General features: G+C 38.5%; 1 protein-coding gene across 2 annotated transcripts in view; it reads right to left on the reverse strand.

Annotated features, from left to right (window-relative positions):
- LOC124409494 (probable nuclear hormone receptor HR3) overlaps positions 1-15,556 on the reverse strand; it is a 142,282-nt gene that overhangs the window by 66,594 nt on the left and 60,132 nt on the right. Inside the window, exon 1 of one of the 2 annotated variants that reach the window (XM_046887130.1) lies at positions 45-313. The exons of the other annotated variant lie outside the window; for it this stretch is intronic. Within the exon in view, the coding sequence (XP_046743086.1) occupies positions 45-201 (157 nt within the window). The 5' untranslated portion in view covers positions 202-313. Of the gene's footprint in view, positions 1-44; positions 314-15,556 lie in introns of those variants that run through there. 2 annotated transcript variants of the gene reach the window in all.

Genomic DNA, 15,556 nt, shown 5'->3' on the forward strand with positions numbered 1-15,556 from the left:
AACGGCGTCGGCGTAAAATCGCCCCGATTCGGGACATTTCGTACCTTTTATGCTTCCGGAGGATGTGTGGGGCGTCTGTGGGGCGTGTGGGGCGTGGGGCGTGTGAGCTCCGTGCGGTGCGTGCGCCATGGGGATCGGGGAACCCCCGGCCGCCCCCGCATGTTCCAGTTTCGTGCTCACCGCACTCCACATCTCAAACATGTTGAACGCCGTTTTGACGGCCTTCTTCTTTATACCGCCGTCCCGCCAATTATCACTTACATCTGTAACGATGTTCACTATTTTATTGGCATCTCACTGAATTTCATCACCCACCCTCCTTGCAGAAGAAAAAAAAAAAAAATAAATAACAGAAAGGAAAAACACCTGCAGAGTCCCCCTTTCAAAAAGCACTGAAACGTTCACAGAGTGCACTTGCTGCGACTGTAATTCGTGCCACACGATCCACTGTTTACTGTTTTTTTTTTTAACTCGCGTTACAATTTCTTCTTTTCTTTTTTGTTTATCGTTTAAAAGTTTTATTTCTTTATCTTCTTGTTTTCACTATCAAGAAATTTGATCGTTTCTTCTCACACTTTTATCGAATTAAAATTAAAGGCACAGCCGTATAGTTTTTTCGATTTCTTTCTATCGTCTTCAATTTCATTCGATAGATTTTGTACTAAAGGTTCTAAATATCATATATGTGTCTGCGGTCCGATGAGTTTTGAAACTGATTTTCAGATCTAAAAGTGTATAATACGTGTTACAATAACATTTGTGTCTAGCTTGATATAATGTATAATGCGGATGATGATGGGAGTTGGAGGAGTCTTCTTGCGGGGAATGGTGCGAAAAATTTTTATAAGGCGAGCATACTCGTTTTCTACGTATGTACGGTATGCACTGTGGTATTTCGGTGTTCGCAGATTTTCCCAGGTTGTGAGACTACGGTATAATTAGTATCATCTATAACAGTACGAAAAAGTGTTTTACAGGGAATAATTGCCGCACGAATTGACGTTCAATTTGTTTATTTAAAGAGAACGCTGCAAATATGGAGAGATAGATCTTATGGCAATTTTTTTTCCATCTTAGTCGATGTTATTATCGTTTTTTGACGGGAGAATACACAGCGAACGATGGGCAACACGGAGGCTACAAGGCTACGATGACACGTCTAAGAGAAAGTGACTGTGATATTGCATACGTTACGTTGCGTCTAAAAAGCAAAACACTTTCTCCATTTCGACATTATCATACCTAGGATATTAGGTACATGTGTGTGCTGTATACGCGCAATTTTTAACTACGATTTTCCACGAATTGTTATCTACTAAATTTTTTAAACTTTGCAACGGCACAAAAAGCTGTTTTAGTGGGTTGAAAGTCAGCCTGCAGCATAACCGGTAATTTTTTATCATTCCGTTTACGCCTGGTCGTGTCTTCACAAATTATGCAATTTAGACTAGGCGCAGCGGGCAAGAAAGATCGACGTACCGCGTGTTTTGAATCACAAGAGATATTCAATGTATATAGTCACAGAACTTACGGTGAAAGGAGAAAAGTCCAATTCGATATTTACTTACAGAATTAAAGAAAAGTCCTACGCTTCAATGGAATAGATCATTTTTTTGCGTAAATGAGATTTTTTTAATCTACTTTATGAACTTTCAGGCATATATTCTTAGTATTATTAAGTAATGGATAATTTTAATGTAATTGGTAAGCATTCAAAAATTTCGAAGTATTTTTATTCAAATCCAAAATTGTAATTTATCGTTCTGTTTTTTTTTTTAATGCAATTTATTATAAATTCACCGCAAAAAAAAGTCAAACTTGTTTTCATATACTCGAAGAAAGTATTCAGTCTCACAAGAATTATTGACCAGTATTAAAACTGTTGCGTAATTTTTACTGAAAAAAATTCTAAAACGACGGAATGTGTGAGTTTTTTTTTTTTTATTTGGAAGAGAATCATGTCACCGTTTTTAAACGATCCGTTATTAATTATTATACTTGCAAATTAACAGTCGATTTTGTTGACAGAGAAGTGTTCGCTCTTTCCTACAAATTTAAGATTCAGATTCCAAGTTTGGAAACAAATTATCTATAAAATTACGTGAGACTAAATTCGTTCGATTGAATTTTCAGTTAGCAACGTAACGAAAATACGAAAGGAAGAAGCCTGAAATCTCCCCTTGAACTCGTGCGTTGCGTAACGAGAAAAGCAACCTAACCAGTAGCCAGATGCTTCTAAGAATCGTAAAAAAATGTCACAGTATCGTTTTCAGAATTGTGGAGTATCGTTTGTAGCCTCAGCAAAATTTTATACCTCGAAAAAGTATTTCAGACGAGGGCTGTGGTACCCTGACTCAATTTTTTATGGAAATATTACGCATATTCTAAAGTAAAATTGAGAAAAAAAATTTTAGTCCTATGAAACTTTTTCTTCCGTAGTTATAACGAGAGAAAGCAAAACTGGTCGTTAATTAGGATATAGCTGGTAGGATCGTTCAACAAAACTTTTCGAAATTCAGTAAAAATGTACAATGATGCGACTTTTACGCAAAGAAATATAATATTTCGAAATATGATTCGTCTCATGTTTCCGAGTGCGGAACAAATTTTTCTTTTCCACAGAGAAACGTGGAAATTTTGTTGAAAACGTGAACAAAGATAGATGATAAAAATTGAATCGTTAAGATATTATTGGTTCGTACCGAAATCACGCAATTGTACAATAGTTGGACCAAATTTTAAATTTCAACCACTTTTGCTTCGATTCGCTAAAAACTGAGAGAAAATCGAATTCGCACAAATCTCGTGTTGTGCTGAATTTCATAACGAGTAATCTGCTTTGAGGGGATGGAGTTGATAAAACATTTCATGACGATGCACAACAGCGTTTGGAAAAAGCCCTTTTGAGGTTTACACGTCCTATCGAGGGGCCGAAACTCGGCGAGATCTGCTCGGGCGTTTCCACTTTAAGCTCGAACATCGGGTGCAAGCACGAATTCCCTCTCCCGCCAAGAGGGAGCCGGCGCACTTGCTATCGAGCGAACAGACCAGCAGACCCAGTTGCACCACGACCACGAGGCTCGCCCTCCGCGCGCCGCGTCCCGCGCAACCCTGCAATACGCGTTACATAGGTGCATGCGAAGCTACGCGCACACCGCCACAGTCGTGTGAGGGCGCATGTGTGCGCTCCGCTCTCGTCGTCGCTACTTTCTGTACGGTAGGTTATATCTACCGAGAAAAGTTTCTACATAGGATGGACGTGTGCGCATTGGTATGATGCTAGTCGCGGGGCATTGTAACTGCAGTACATGTAGACGATCTGCCGTATAGTCGAAGGTGAATCGGTGACACCGTCAAAATCGAGAGTTAGGAGAAGAGCAAAAACCGGTTGAGAAACATCGATAAATTTCGATTCAGGCGCCGATGGAAGCGAACGTGAATCAAATAACATCCCTGATAGGTATTGGAAATGAGTCTGAACAATTTCGAATGACCCAAGCTCAGATATTAACAGTTTGAGAAAAGGTTGTATGATTAGGACTGTCGAAATCATTGAATTCTCGGGTTTATTTAACCGATTTTAATTTTTTGGGGTTCATTTTACTCCCTGACTAGATCCTTGCAAAATTCCCGACCAATTTTAGGGATATTTTATATTATAGTATAGTTGTAACGCACAAATACAAACTTTTTTCCGAGTGCTGAGATTGAAGCACACTGGAAGGTAAATCTCTCGAGATAGGTTATGGGCATTACACAATAAAGAATGTTAAACTTAGTCCAATTTTTCCAACAGTGTCCTGCCTGATACTTTCACAAATTTCCCCCTTTCTGAGAAAAATTTTGTGGACATATTTTGTTGTTTTAGCAAAATCAAAGAAATGAAAGAATCTACGAATACTAAAATTTTTCATACACTTTCAACGGTTCCTAGATACAGTTCTCCGATTTTTCTCGCAGGGCTAACGACGCCTCTGCCCGCCTTACACATTCTCGGCTACGCCACTGCGCCACTTTTATGTACAGATGCATAGATGAATGTGTGTATCCGTGGTATGTGTACTAGAGACTTTTCTAACGGCGAGGGGATATGTGCGCGGTGTTGGAATGCCTGTGTGGCGTTCACATATGAGCGTGGGATTACACAGAATAGAGACACGTAGTGGTGGTCCCAGTGCCCCACTGACTCGCTGCCGTTCCAGGTCCTCTTTAACGTCCGCGCGGCGTTGCTATTAGTGCATCCGCACGTGAGGCTCACATCCACCTTTATACGCGTATATGTACCTTCGTCTACGGCTATACAGAGTGTCCTATTTTAGACGAACCATTAGGATATTTCGAAAATTGATGTAGAGAGAGAAAGTCTCAACGAAAGAAAGTTCAGAAGGTCGGTTGGCCAGAAATCGACACTTTTTATTGAATCTAGTACGAGACGATACGTAACTTGAATATTTGTCAGATTACTATTTGAATGGCTACAAAGATCCCTAAAAAAATAAAAATTTCAAAATAATGGAATTATGAACGAAAGCTTAGATGTCAGTGCTTTATTCGAAATCGTTTCAAAATTGTGAGAAATTGATTAGATTAGTTTGATTTCCCGGATCGTTCTATTCGAACATGTTCAGGGTGTTTTTTTTTATAAATTCACTGTACACGTTTTTTTTTATCACGTCACCTTCGTTGGATATTGAAGTTTACAATATCGCACAGACATCGATTATCATCAGTCTGTTTTAGTGACTTTGCATAAGAAAATAATCGTCTCGATAAAATGTCGTTAAAGAGATTTGAATATTCGACATTTTTAATACCGTGATACTTGATTTTGAATCCTATTTCTGTTAAAGAAACAACTACTTTTGACTCAATCGATTTTTGATATTAATTTGTACAACATATCACACATGATATCTTGCTTTATGTTTTGTGAGTAAAATGAGGACAATTTTGGCATACAATTTTTTTTCGTTAGAATAAATGTTGGCATAAAAACATGTTGATTCCTCGTAGCAGTCGAGGCTTTCCGCGAGCGTTCATCGTTCTCAACTTCATCGTCGGGCGGAAACCGGAAGCGGATTAGTTCAGTAGGGACAAATACAACTATTCAGTTGTGCAAATGGCGTCGCTTGGGATGCTAAATCGCTCTGTGAAACGCGCATGATCCTAGTCACGTCAGCGATCATGCGTTTAGCTTCCTGGTGCTTTATGAACGGTATTTACGAATAATTGGTAAAATGATTGCCGACTACTCCTGACCTACCTCTCGCAGTGTGTTAAGGCGGATTAAAATAATTCATACACTTTTCCATCGTTCACCTTTACCATCGAGCCATTCTCTACGGTCAAAACTTGTTATTTTTTCCATGGAAATATTATCTTTTCCTTACGTGACGAGTCGCCAAGTGCAAACTTCAGGTAAATGCAATAATTACCGTACGGAAATGCGGTTCTCTTTTATGATTTATGTACCCCAAGGCAATTCGTTGAATATTATGTGTGTACGGACTGTAGGTACGTTATGATCCGTTGTTACGGTATAATTGCAAATTCCATTGGTGTAACGCGTGTGTATCGTATGTGAATGCGAAGCGACAAGCAGTCGAAGCTGTAACGTGAGCGTTCATCCTTATGCGCAAAAACCAAGATCTCTTGATTTTGAATTTGGCGATCTTTTGAGCCAATGCTCGTGCAAGTGCCTGTAGATGTCCAATCAGTACTGACACGTGTAATGAAAAATGAACGATACTAATTTGCCATTGGTTGAAACTAGCTGAAGGAGACGCGCAACGACTACGTTACGCCATTGAATATGTGAAAACGTAATTACACATGATTACACATAATTATATGCACCCTATACGTGATTCAACTAACACTTTGTAACTCGCACGCGAGCGCTTGCGATATTTGATGTCTGGTTAAGAAAATATCTCGTGCAGGCCAGTCTCGCAGCTGTCTTCATAAGCACTGTTAAATTATGTGCATGGTGCCGAGAGACGACACGATTTTCTACTTTGAAACACAACGAAGAGCTTTTCGATGACAGTTTAATGCCGATAAAGACCGTAATGAACACTATTCACAGATTTGGTAATCAAGCGTTATTGTGAGGTGGTTCTAGCACTGCTCAAAATAAATCGTCAAGTACTTACTGAAAACGTTCAAGTGATACCAAATCGTCATTTCTGTTTCCCGCGAAACACTTTCAGTTATTTATCAAATTTCATATTTTCCTTCTGGAAGTAGGTTGCTCAAAAATTGATACTCTTCAATAATTTCATTTGGGGATACTTAGTTATTCATTGAGCGTTTATGAATTGATTATATTCCTAAACTGAGAAGACCTCTTCGAGATAGTTTGAAAAAAGAACATACTGTAATTATAAAACAAGCTTGAATTTCGATGCATTATTTCGAATTACTTCAAAATTGCTAAAAATCTAGTAGATTCGTTCTGTTTAACTTTTTTTTTTTTTTTTCAAACCTGTCACATTTTAATCGTTAATACGATATATATCAATAGCTCAATTGTTGAAAATTGGTTCAACCAAGTTTTAAGGAAATTTTTGCGGGAAGTTAAAAAAAATTGTTGAAAATAATTCACACATTCGGATGACGCGCTTTTTCCAACAGTGACACAGTTTATATCAAAGCGAAGGTACATATGACGCGTTACGAATCTGTTTGTAGGATAAGAACTGTGTGTGTATGCACCGTGATTGCATTCGAGGTACACACAGCCGTGGTCGGTTGAATAAAACAAATATTCCTCTACATATCCATGATTTACGAAGGGCAGAAAAGATCTATCTATGTAATCTGGCACAGCGTTGCGGCAGCATGGAAATGCGGAAAACTGCAACGGTATTCACGATCCATACCGATGCTCGTTAATCGCCCGCGCAATTATGTCACGGAGTCGCAAATATATGTACGCGCTACATGCCATTCGAATTTATAGTCTTTCCGTTTTTGTCTGTGTTTATACGGTGAAAAATAGCAGAAAATTTGGCCTCTGAACTGATAAAACTTGACAGACAAATGGATTGATGTGAAATGAGAATGGAGTATATAAGAAATTCTTTTGTCACATTATATGAGCTTCGAACTTCTAATTTGAGGCAGTTTTTGAGTCTATTATACGGTGGGCAATTAAGTCCTGCATAAATGGGTTGCATGAAATAACAGTTTCGACTCTATTTCCTTCATTAGTACATGGAATATTGCGTGAAAATTGGTTCGATATATTCTCAGTAGTTGGTCTCGTTGGGGCGTGTCTGCAGTCTTGAACGACTTGTCCAATTCGTTTTAGATCGAATTATACCAACGGTACATTCGGTATGGTAAAATTCGACGTGGGAAGATGCTGCATTGCAGATCACGACGTTTAGATCAAAGTAAAAACTAAACCGTTCCGAGAGCTGAATTGTTAACGAAAAAAGCAAGTACATTTTTTTTTTCATATATCAAGTATAAAATTGGTCGCAATCAATGAAGATTTTTAATTAAGAAGGTTCCAAAACTCCCGAATCAAAACGCGGTCAAAGTTTGTAACGCAAATATCTTGAATCAGAATGTGAAAACAGCAAAGTGACGTTTTCTTTCCGAATGTGTGTGGAAACAGTTTCAACGTTGCAGGTCTGGGACGACGCCGTAAATCGGTGGCCAATTAAGCTCTACCCACTCGGTGTAAGCGCCTGATTCATGTGTAGCAACGACTGGCCACAGTTTAGGTAATTTTTCCTCCCTATTTCCTTGATTTTCCTTTTCATTGTCATCGCGGACAACCGTCGTCTCGTCCTTGGGGACAGCCGAGGTCTACGGACAGATCGATTTCTTATTGTTAGCTGCAAAGCCGAATCGCGATCGACGATTGCTGGCTGCCGATAGCCAAGCCGAGAGAACAGTGGCTGCCAGATCGTCGAGGCGACGCGACGAGAACCAACGTGTACGACCCAAATACGAAGCAATGCCCCCGCGGCGAAAATAATTCGCACACCCGGCGCTGCCACGCCGTACGTTACACCTACCTATCCCACGTAGGTATTATATACGATTTGCACCGGACTTCTCGCGTAATTCCACATCGCTTATATTCGAAAGACGCCCGAGCATCTCGTCGTCACGCGGAAACCAAAGTCAGACAGATCGCGGTCGTGAATTGCGATTAGGAAAATCCTAGGTTTGCGAATTGACCGAAAATTGCGAAATTGAGCGAAAATCGATGCTTGTTTGGAAAATGGAGTTGCATGTGAATCTAATAGATCTGATTTCAGGGTAGACGTATTTACGTAATATTTTTCGCCATTTTAGTACTGGACGTGGTGGCCGTCAATCGTACCATTTGTTGCCTGTGATAAAAAAATGTCTCGCCACAAATGGCACATAAGTCTTTGACCGGCTTTGAGCGCGGTGAAATATGATTTTCAAAAAATTCAGGAGCCTAAGGCTGCACCGATGAGTGACCAAAGGTAGCACCGCATTGGCCAGAAACGGCACATCTACCCTAATTGAATAAACTTTTTAAATCAGACGAATGCAACGAAATTTTTGTCATCAAAACATGAATTTGTGTGAATTAAAAATTTCACGGGTGGGAGTAAAAATTCAAGTTCAGCAAATTAAATTTCTACCAGGTTCTTCTGATTGCTGTAAAATGTTTGATCGAGTTATTAAAAAATGAGATGTCTCAGAAAACAGAAAACTAATTACCGTCTAATACTTGTAATAAACTTCAGAAATTTCCGTGAAGAAATCGAGTCAATAGTATAACGGACATCTTTGCGAGTTTAAGTCAATCAGACTTGTATTTTTCATGCATAACTGACCACTACCGTGAGAAGTTAAGACCTTAATTTTCCGTCGTAGATACATCTGTACAATAATGGCTAATTGCGTCAACGCGAACGATTAATTTCTGTGTTCAACCTTCGCCCACAGTTTTTTCCAAACGAATTCATAACGCGGCACGACCTCAGCGCAGAGTCTCTTTTTCCTTGAAACTCGGGACCCTCCAGGGTTTCAGTTTGTTTTCATACAGTTTGCGCACAGTACCTAATCTGTTTCCAATGACATTCATGACTTTAGTGCAACGACTGTACAGCTGAAAAGTCACAGTCAAAATTTCCAAAAATAAAAAAAACAACAACAAACAATCTACTTAAACACGTCTAACACCTTGCGTTTGAAGAATTTTTTCTTGTACATCGTTCGGACATAATTCTGTTGCAAATACTAACAAGGCGTCGAAATTTGATTTTACTCATTCAACCAGATGAAAATGCAATATTCGACACGTGAAGGATTTTCAGATGCATTTTTTACACCGAGAGAAAAATGTGGTTTATGCATAGGTTTGTCGGTCCTGAACCTTGATTTGTCGTTTCATGTACCAGAGACATCTTTAACGACTTATCGTGTGACCTCAAACGAAGGCTTAAGACAATTTCCACTTTACACTTTTCTTTCAGTCTGTCAGTGCACCTCGCTATTGAGTTGAAGCCGAGGGTTGAAAACGCACAAGGTCTCCACCTAATTAGCGTGTGTGTGCGTGTGTGTGTGTGTGTGTGTGTGTAGAAGGTATATAGGTATAACGGTTCACGTGTGTCAGGGTGGAACTGCATTTCGGTGGCACGTGGTTAGCGGAATTCCTCGTTATGATATACTCGACGGTGACTTCGCCATAGCGACATAATCCTGCACAGTGTCTATCTTAACATAAATTATTTCGCAATGAAACGGCAAGCTGTCGCGTCTGTTCAACCTCACCTATTATCTATTCGCGAAGAAGGGAATCTTCTGCCTCTGAGTACCCGCGAAATCATGTCGCAGGTTCCACGGTCTGTTCGGAGTCTCGTTATTGTGACAACGCATTGCGGCATCGCAAGATTGTGAGAACAGCGAAATACCTCAAGTTTTAGGATTCGTCGGGAGCACAGTAGAGTCGGAAAAGTCCCTGCAGTAAGATAAGGTTGAAGTTATCTTCGCGATGCACGTTTCGGAAAAATAGTCATTTCGCAACTTCCGGATTGACGATTGTCCGAAACTTATTAAACCGTAATAAAGCAAAACATATTCCCTTACGTTAACGTTTCGACTTCAATCTCGTCTAGTTAGGCAAGCCAAATCCCCTGAGTTCGAAATAGAATTATACGGAATCGCAAAAAACTTTCAAAAACCGTATGCTTATCATCCGGAAATAAATAAAACTCAGAACACTTGGGTTTTCATTACAACGAAGAAGAGAATCTGCGATTCACTGATATATCTGTCAATCAATGCGTTATCGGTATTGTAAATCGAGTTCAATGGAACTCTCTGAGATAGTTGCAAACTGAGCTTTCCCATTAGGTATCCTAATTATTCCTTGTTCTTAAATTCCTGCTTATTGTTTAAGAGTTTACCGTTATCATGAAATTTAACTCGATTGTTACCATCTCGTTTTGAGTGAATTTTCAAATCCTTACTTCACTCACTCTATGACTTTGCATACACCGAATACATCCGTAATAATACTTCGAAGTGAATAGGCGCTACTAATCGATTAAGAGGGTCAGGATCGGAAGCTGGGGTTCAGATGAGTGTTGCGTACTCGTAGAATGATTACGTTACGTTCATCATGGTCGTAACAAGGTAAAAATAAAACCTTAAACAAAAAAAATGAAATTACTTTGTTTCTATACTGCAACTAGTCGACAAAGTTGAAGTTAGTAATTTGAACGTAACGGAAAATCATGAGAAAAAAGATCATTACTCTGCAATCTTAGAATGACTTTGAGGAAGTTGGGTTTTCAAATTACGCCGATGTCCTGCTCTATTACGGTTTACTAAATTTCATACAATCCCATAAGTTGCGAACAACAATTGTCCCCGTAAGCCTGTATCGTTCCGCTAGCTTTACTAACTCCAATCTAATACTAATCGTCTGCAACTTTTGACTGTCAATCAGTACAGGGAAGCCAAATCTTTTTCAAAACTCTAATCCTCCGTTAGTGTCACTGATTTCTATCGTTGGATTGACGGATCAAATTTTTGCCGAACAAATGTATTCCTCATTTATCGATGTCAATTAATTTTGTGATCTTACAGTCACGCAGTGTGCCTGCATAATCGTTTTGTGAACTTCGTACCTGTAAGCTTGTAACGACGCGAGGTTAGTGCGGTGAATTACTTATTATAAATTGTGGAACGCGGACGGGGAGAAGATAGGACGATACTATACTAGATATAAATATGTGTGTTGAGAAGAAAAATAAATAAATACTAAATAATCATTGCCAACCTATCGCCAACTGTTAATCCAAAGACTTTCACTGAATTCACGTCACAGTTATAACAATTTACATATTAGTTCTCGTCGACTTGTCGTTCAGCCTTTCTTTAAATTTTGTTTAGATTTCGTTTTTGCGTTAATGCAGTTAGAAAGAAATTTTTTTACCGAATGTTTAACATCGGCTCCAACTGTACGTCTAATTACATTATTGTATACAATTAGCCACAATAACTGAATTTCACAGCTTGGTAAAAATCACAACACTTTTATTAATCACAGCTCTTGAATCGTCATCACTAAGTTTTGATTTTTCGTTAAATTTTTTGTTTTTCTTTTTAACGTGTAATAACTTTGTTCGACTTTATTCTAATTGCAACAGTTTTGGTCAACTTCTTGTCAAAGAATTTCAAATTCCTGTACCCTGCAGAGTAAATACAAAATCGTACTTGAGCAAGGTGTGTTATATGTTTAAAAACTCAATCATCAGATCCAATTTTGATTGGTTATACAATATATATATATATATATATATATATATGTATACACACAGGCCCGAGGTTACACACACAATTCAACGTTACGTATACTTATGAATGACAACAAGCTGCAGCTAGTATTGTACACTGCACAATTGCATACGAAACATATAAATAAATAAACGGAAGTTGAAAGAAAACGTATACTTTCAATTTAGAAAGAAAAGAGAAACTGACCAAATTTTTTTAAACACAGTAGTTAGATACTTCGGATATATTTGTATTATTAAACGATGTTATATACCGCTACGAACACTGTATAACACTGCGGGGGAGTCGCAGTTCTGTATCATGTATTATAATAATACGTGCATCGATTCTCACGATACTTGTTCACTTGTTTTCGAATACATTTCGGTTGTGTGTGTACTTCGGCGAAGGGCAAGAACGAGAGGGTGGGAGGGAGGGAGGGAGGGAAATACGGATGTGGTACGTTTTCAAAATTTATCGAACAATTAATTTTTTTCATCTTCAACTGTTACATGTCGTCTCGAATTGGTAAGAATAAAAGAATAAGGTAAAAAAGTGAAAAATTTTTATTTTTTTTTTGTACACGAAAATGAAAAATTGCAAATTTTTGTCCTATTTTCGAAAATTCAGATAAGAGCGATCAGCCGAGAGACAGGAAAACAGGGAGAAAGAGAGAGAGAAAGAGAGAGAGAGAGAGAGAGAGAGAGAAAAGGAGAGTAGACTAAAAAAAAAAAACCAAAATTTAATTTATGAATTTTTTACTTCATCAACGATGTATTATTTACAAATTTCTCTCTGCGGTAGAGGAAAAATGAAATTCTTCAACCCCTTGTATTATGTACGTAACTCGCGCGCGTGTGCCTATATATGTTTACAAATATACATACTATAACTATAATATATATGTATATATATATATATTTATATACGTATGCTTGCACGCGTTTACGTGTGTATGTGTATAATCGCAACGAACCAACACCGGGATTTACAGTTCGTTAGTTCGTTCGTTCCTTCGAAGAACGAATTGTCGACAGTGGTTCGCGCCGCGGTGGCTCTTGGTTGACTGATGCGCGCAGACTTCGCATCCCCACCAGTATTTTCCGCGGGCAACTATAGACCGAGAGAGAGTGAGAGAGAAAGGGAGCGAGAGAGCCGCGAAGTGAAAGAGCGCGGGAAGTGGTGGCGCGCGCGCAAGAGAGAGCGAGAGCAAGAAGGAGGGAGGGGGGAGAGATAAAGAGAGAGAGAGAGAGAGAGAGAGAGAGAGAGAGAGAGAGAGAGGGAGAAATGATCCTGTCGGTTAAATAATGAGGGAAGGGAAGGGGAAGGGGGGGGGGGAGGAGAGTCTTGTGGAGTTGGGTGGGGGGCGGGGGCGGCTGCCTTTATACCGCGGGAGGACGGGGGTGGCCGAGGAATGAGGGGGGAGGAGGTAGGGGTGCAACGCGTACGACGTTGGGGTAGGTCCGCTGGTCCCGCCGCGCGGAGGATGATCACAGCCTTTGCGGCGCATCTATCCCGACATCGTCACGGTTGCTCACGCGGAACTACCTATGTATGTACTTTGTCACGCGTTTCGGTTAAGCGTCGATGATTTCTGTCCGCCGTTTGAAAATTATAGCCTCGTAACAGGTTGATTAGAAATTGTTGGCAAGTGGTTATAGGAATCGACTAAAAACTGCGAGTCGTCGAATGAGATGGAATTTTTATTATTTATAATATATACCGCGGATGCGTTTGGCAAGTTGTTTTTTTTTTTTTTTTTTTTTTTTGAATTTGGTAAATTGATCTGCGTTTTTTTTTTTTTTTTTTTTTTTGCCAAGGAATTTTCTAAGTTACGAGATTTGAATATTTTTGTTACGATAGTTTATAAATGTATTGGGGTCAAATCAATAAATGATTGATGGTGATATTTCTCGTTTTTACCAGAAATTTTTTCAGTTGTAGTATATAACTGAACTGAATTTGTATTTTTTTTTTATTCCTTTTTTTCATTAAACTTATCATTTTTTGTCAGTGAAATTTTGAGTCTAGATTTGATTTTAAATTTTAAAACTCTTAAAAATTTTGGAGCGCGAGTAACTTTTTTTTCCATTTTTTTCTTACATCGGAATATGAAAAACGGAAAACTTATCGGTCAAAGACAAAACGAAATTTTCATCAATCTTATTATATCGATATTGTTATTATTCAGCGACTTAAAGTCAAACTTATTATCAACGTATCATAGTTCGGTCTGGTAGAAATGTTTTTTTTATATTCGAATGGAATCTCTAATGAATTTCAACAGGTGGTGAATCGATTTCAAATAAAATTGTTCGAACATCAAGTGTCTATACAAATCATAGATTATCTTCAACCCAAGAGGCTGCTGCTTTTCGTAGACAAAACAATTGGAGATTGTCAATCGGATACGAAATGGTAAACTTTTGAGAAAAGTATAGTTCAGCTCAGTTTTAAAATAGTCTCTTGGCAGTCACATCTATATTACTTCACATTTCAGATGATTATTTTTGTACGGGAAATCAAATTTGAATTACAATTATTGCAGTTTCTATACTAGAAAAAATAAGCGAATAAAATAAATAAATCAATATAATCACCTATTCTGACCTAATGGAAGTTAATCGCAAAGTGAAGTTCCTTAACCCGAGAATTCGTCGCATCGTTACGTCAGGTGTCAGGGCGTGCACCTCGAGAGTGATAAACTCTTCCCGCCAATCCTGTCATACCTATAATTGTCGTTTCATCTGTACATAATACAAATAGATTTAAAAAAATTTTGGCACGGCTAGAAAAGCGACAAAAATATAGTGACAGAATGAATTTTTCACCATCGTACGGAAAACTTGGCGAATATTTGCAGTCAAGCGAATTTGCAGTCCGTTCGGGCTTTTGTATTTGCACAAATTATGCCCAACCTTGGAAAGATTCGTTTGCGTAAGATTAAAATGTGATTGGAGAACAAAAATTTACAAATTAACAAACTTTCCTTTTCCAGATATTTTTTCTTGGTTTTCTCAAAAGTGGCTTGTCTCTGATCACTCAAATGTACAATTATGATTTGTATTTTTAAAGTAATTAAGCATCAGAATTTAATGAGAAAATGATGGTAAAAAAATATGTGCGCATTAGTTGTATGCAGAAAGGCTTAGAGACTACATTCGTGTTCCGATCATTTGCAGTATTGCACTATGGTCCTTCAAGGATGATAACTTAACGACAACAAGTGGTTACATAACATTGAGAGAAACAGAAACTGAGAAACAAAGTGAAAAAGACAAAGAAGGAAGATAATTATAGCAAGAAACTGATTCGTTGTACCTGATAGAACATGATGAGGTAAGATTACACTCGAATCGTGGGTGAAAGACGGAGTAATATAGCTGTGTGTTGAATTTTTGATACCATTATACACACGTTGCGTGGACGTCCGCATCCTCCAATATGGCACCATTGTACGGCCCGATCCAAAGAGGTCGAACAATGCGAGACTCCACTCGCCGATCTTCCTGGCGATCTTTTCGTTATAGAAATATAGAAACCCGGAGAATGGTGAAATGGACTACGGTTATAGCGGCGAAGGAAGACACTTGATATCGTACCGTTAGACTCTTTCAACTCTCATACCGAGCACAAAAATCTATACCGAGGATGTGGGAGGTTTTATTTTATTTTATTTATTATTATTATTATTATTATTTTATCTTGGTTGTGTTGTGTTTTTTTTTTTTTTTTTTTTTTTTGAGAAAAAGGAGCTCCAAATACAGTTTTTTTT

This window comes from Diprion similis, chromosome 8, assembly GCF_021155765.1.
Source record: "Diprion similis isolate iyDipSimi1 chromosome 8, iyDipSimi1.1, whole genome shotgun sequence".
Classification (NCBI taxonomy): Eukaryota; Metazoa; Arthropoda; class Insecta; order Hymenoptera; family Diprionidae; genus Diprion; species Diprion similis.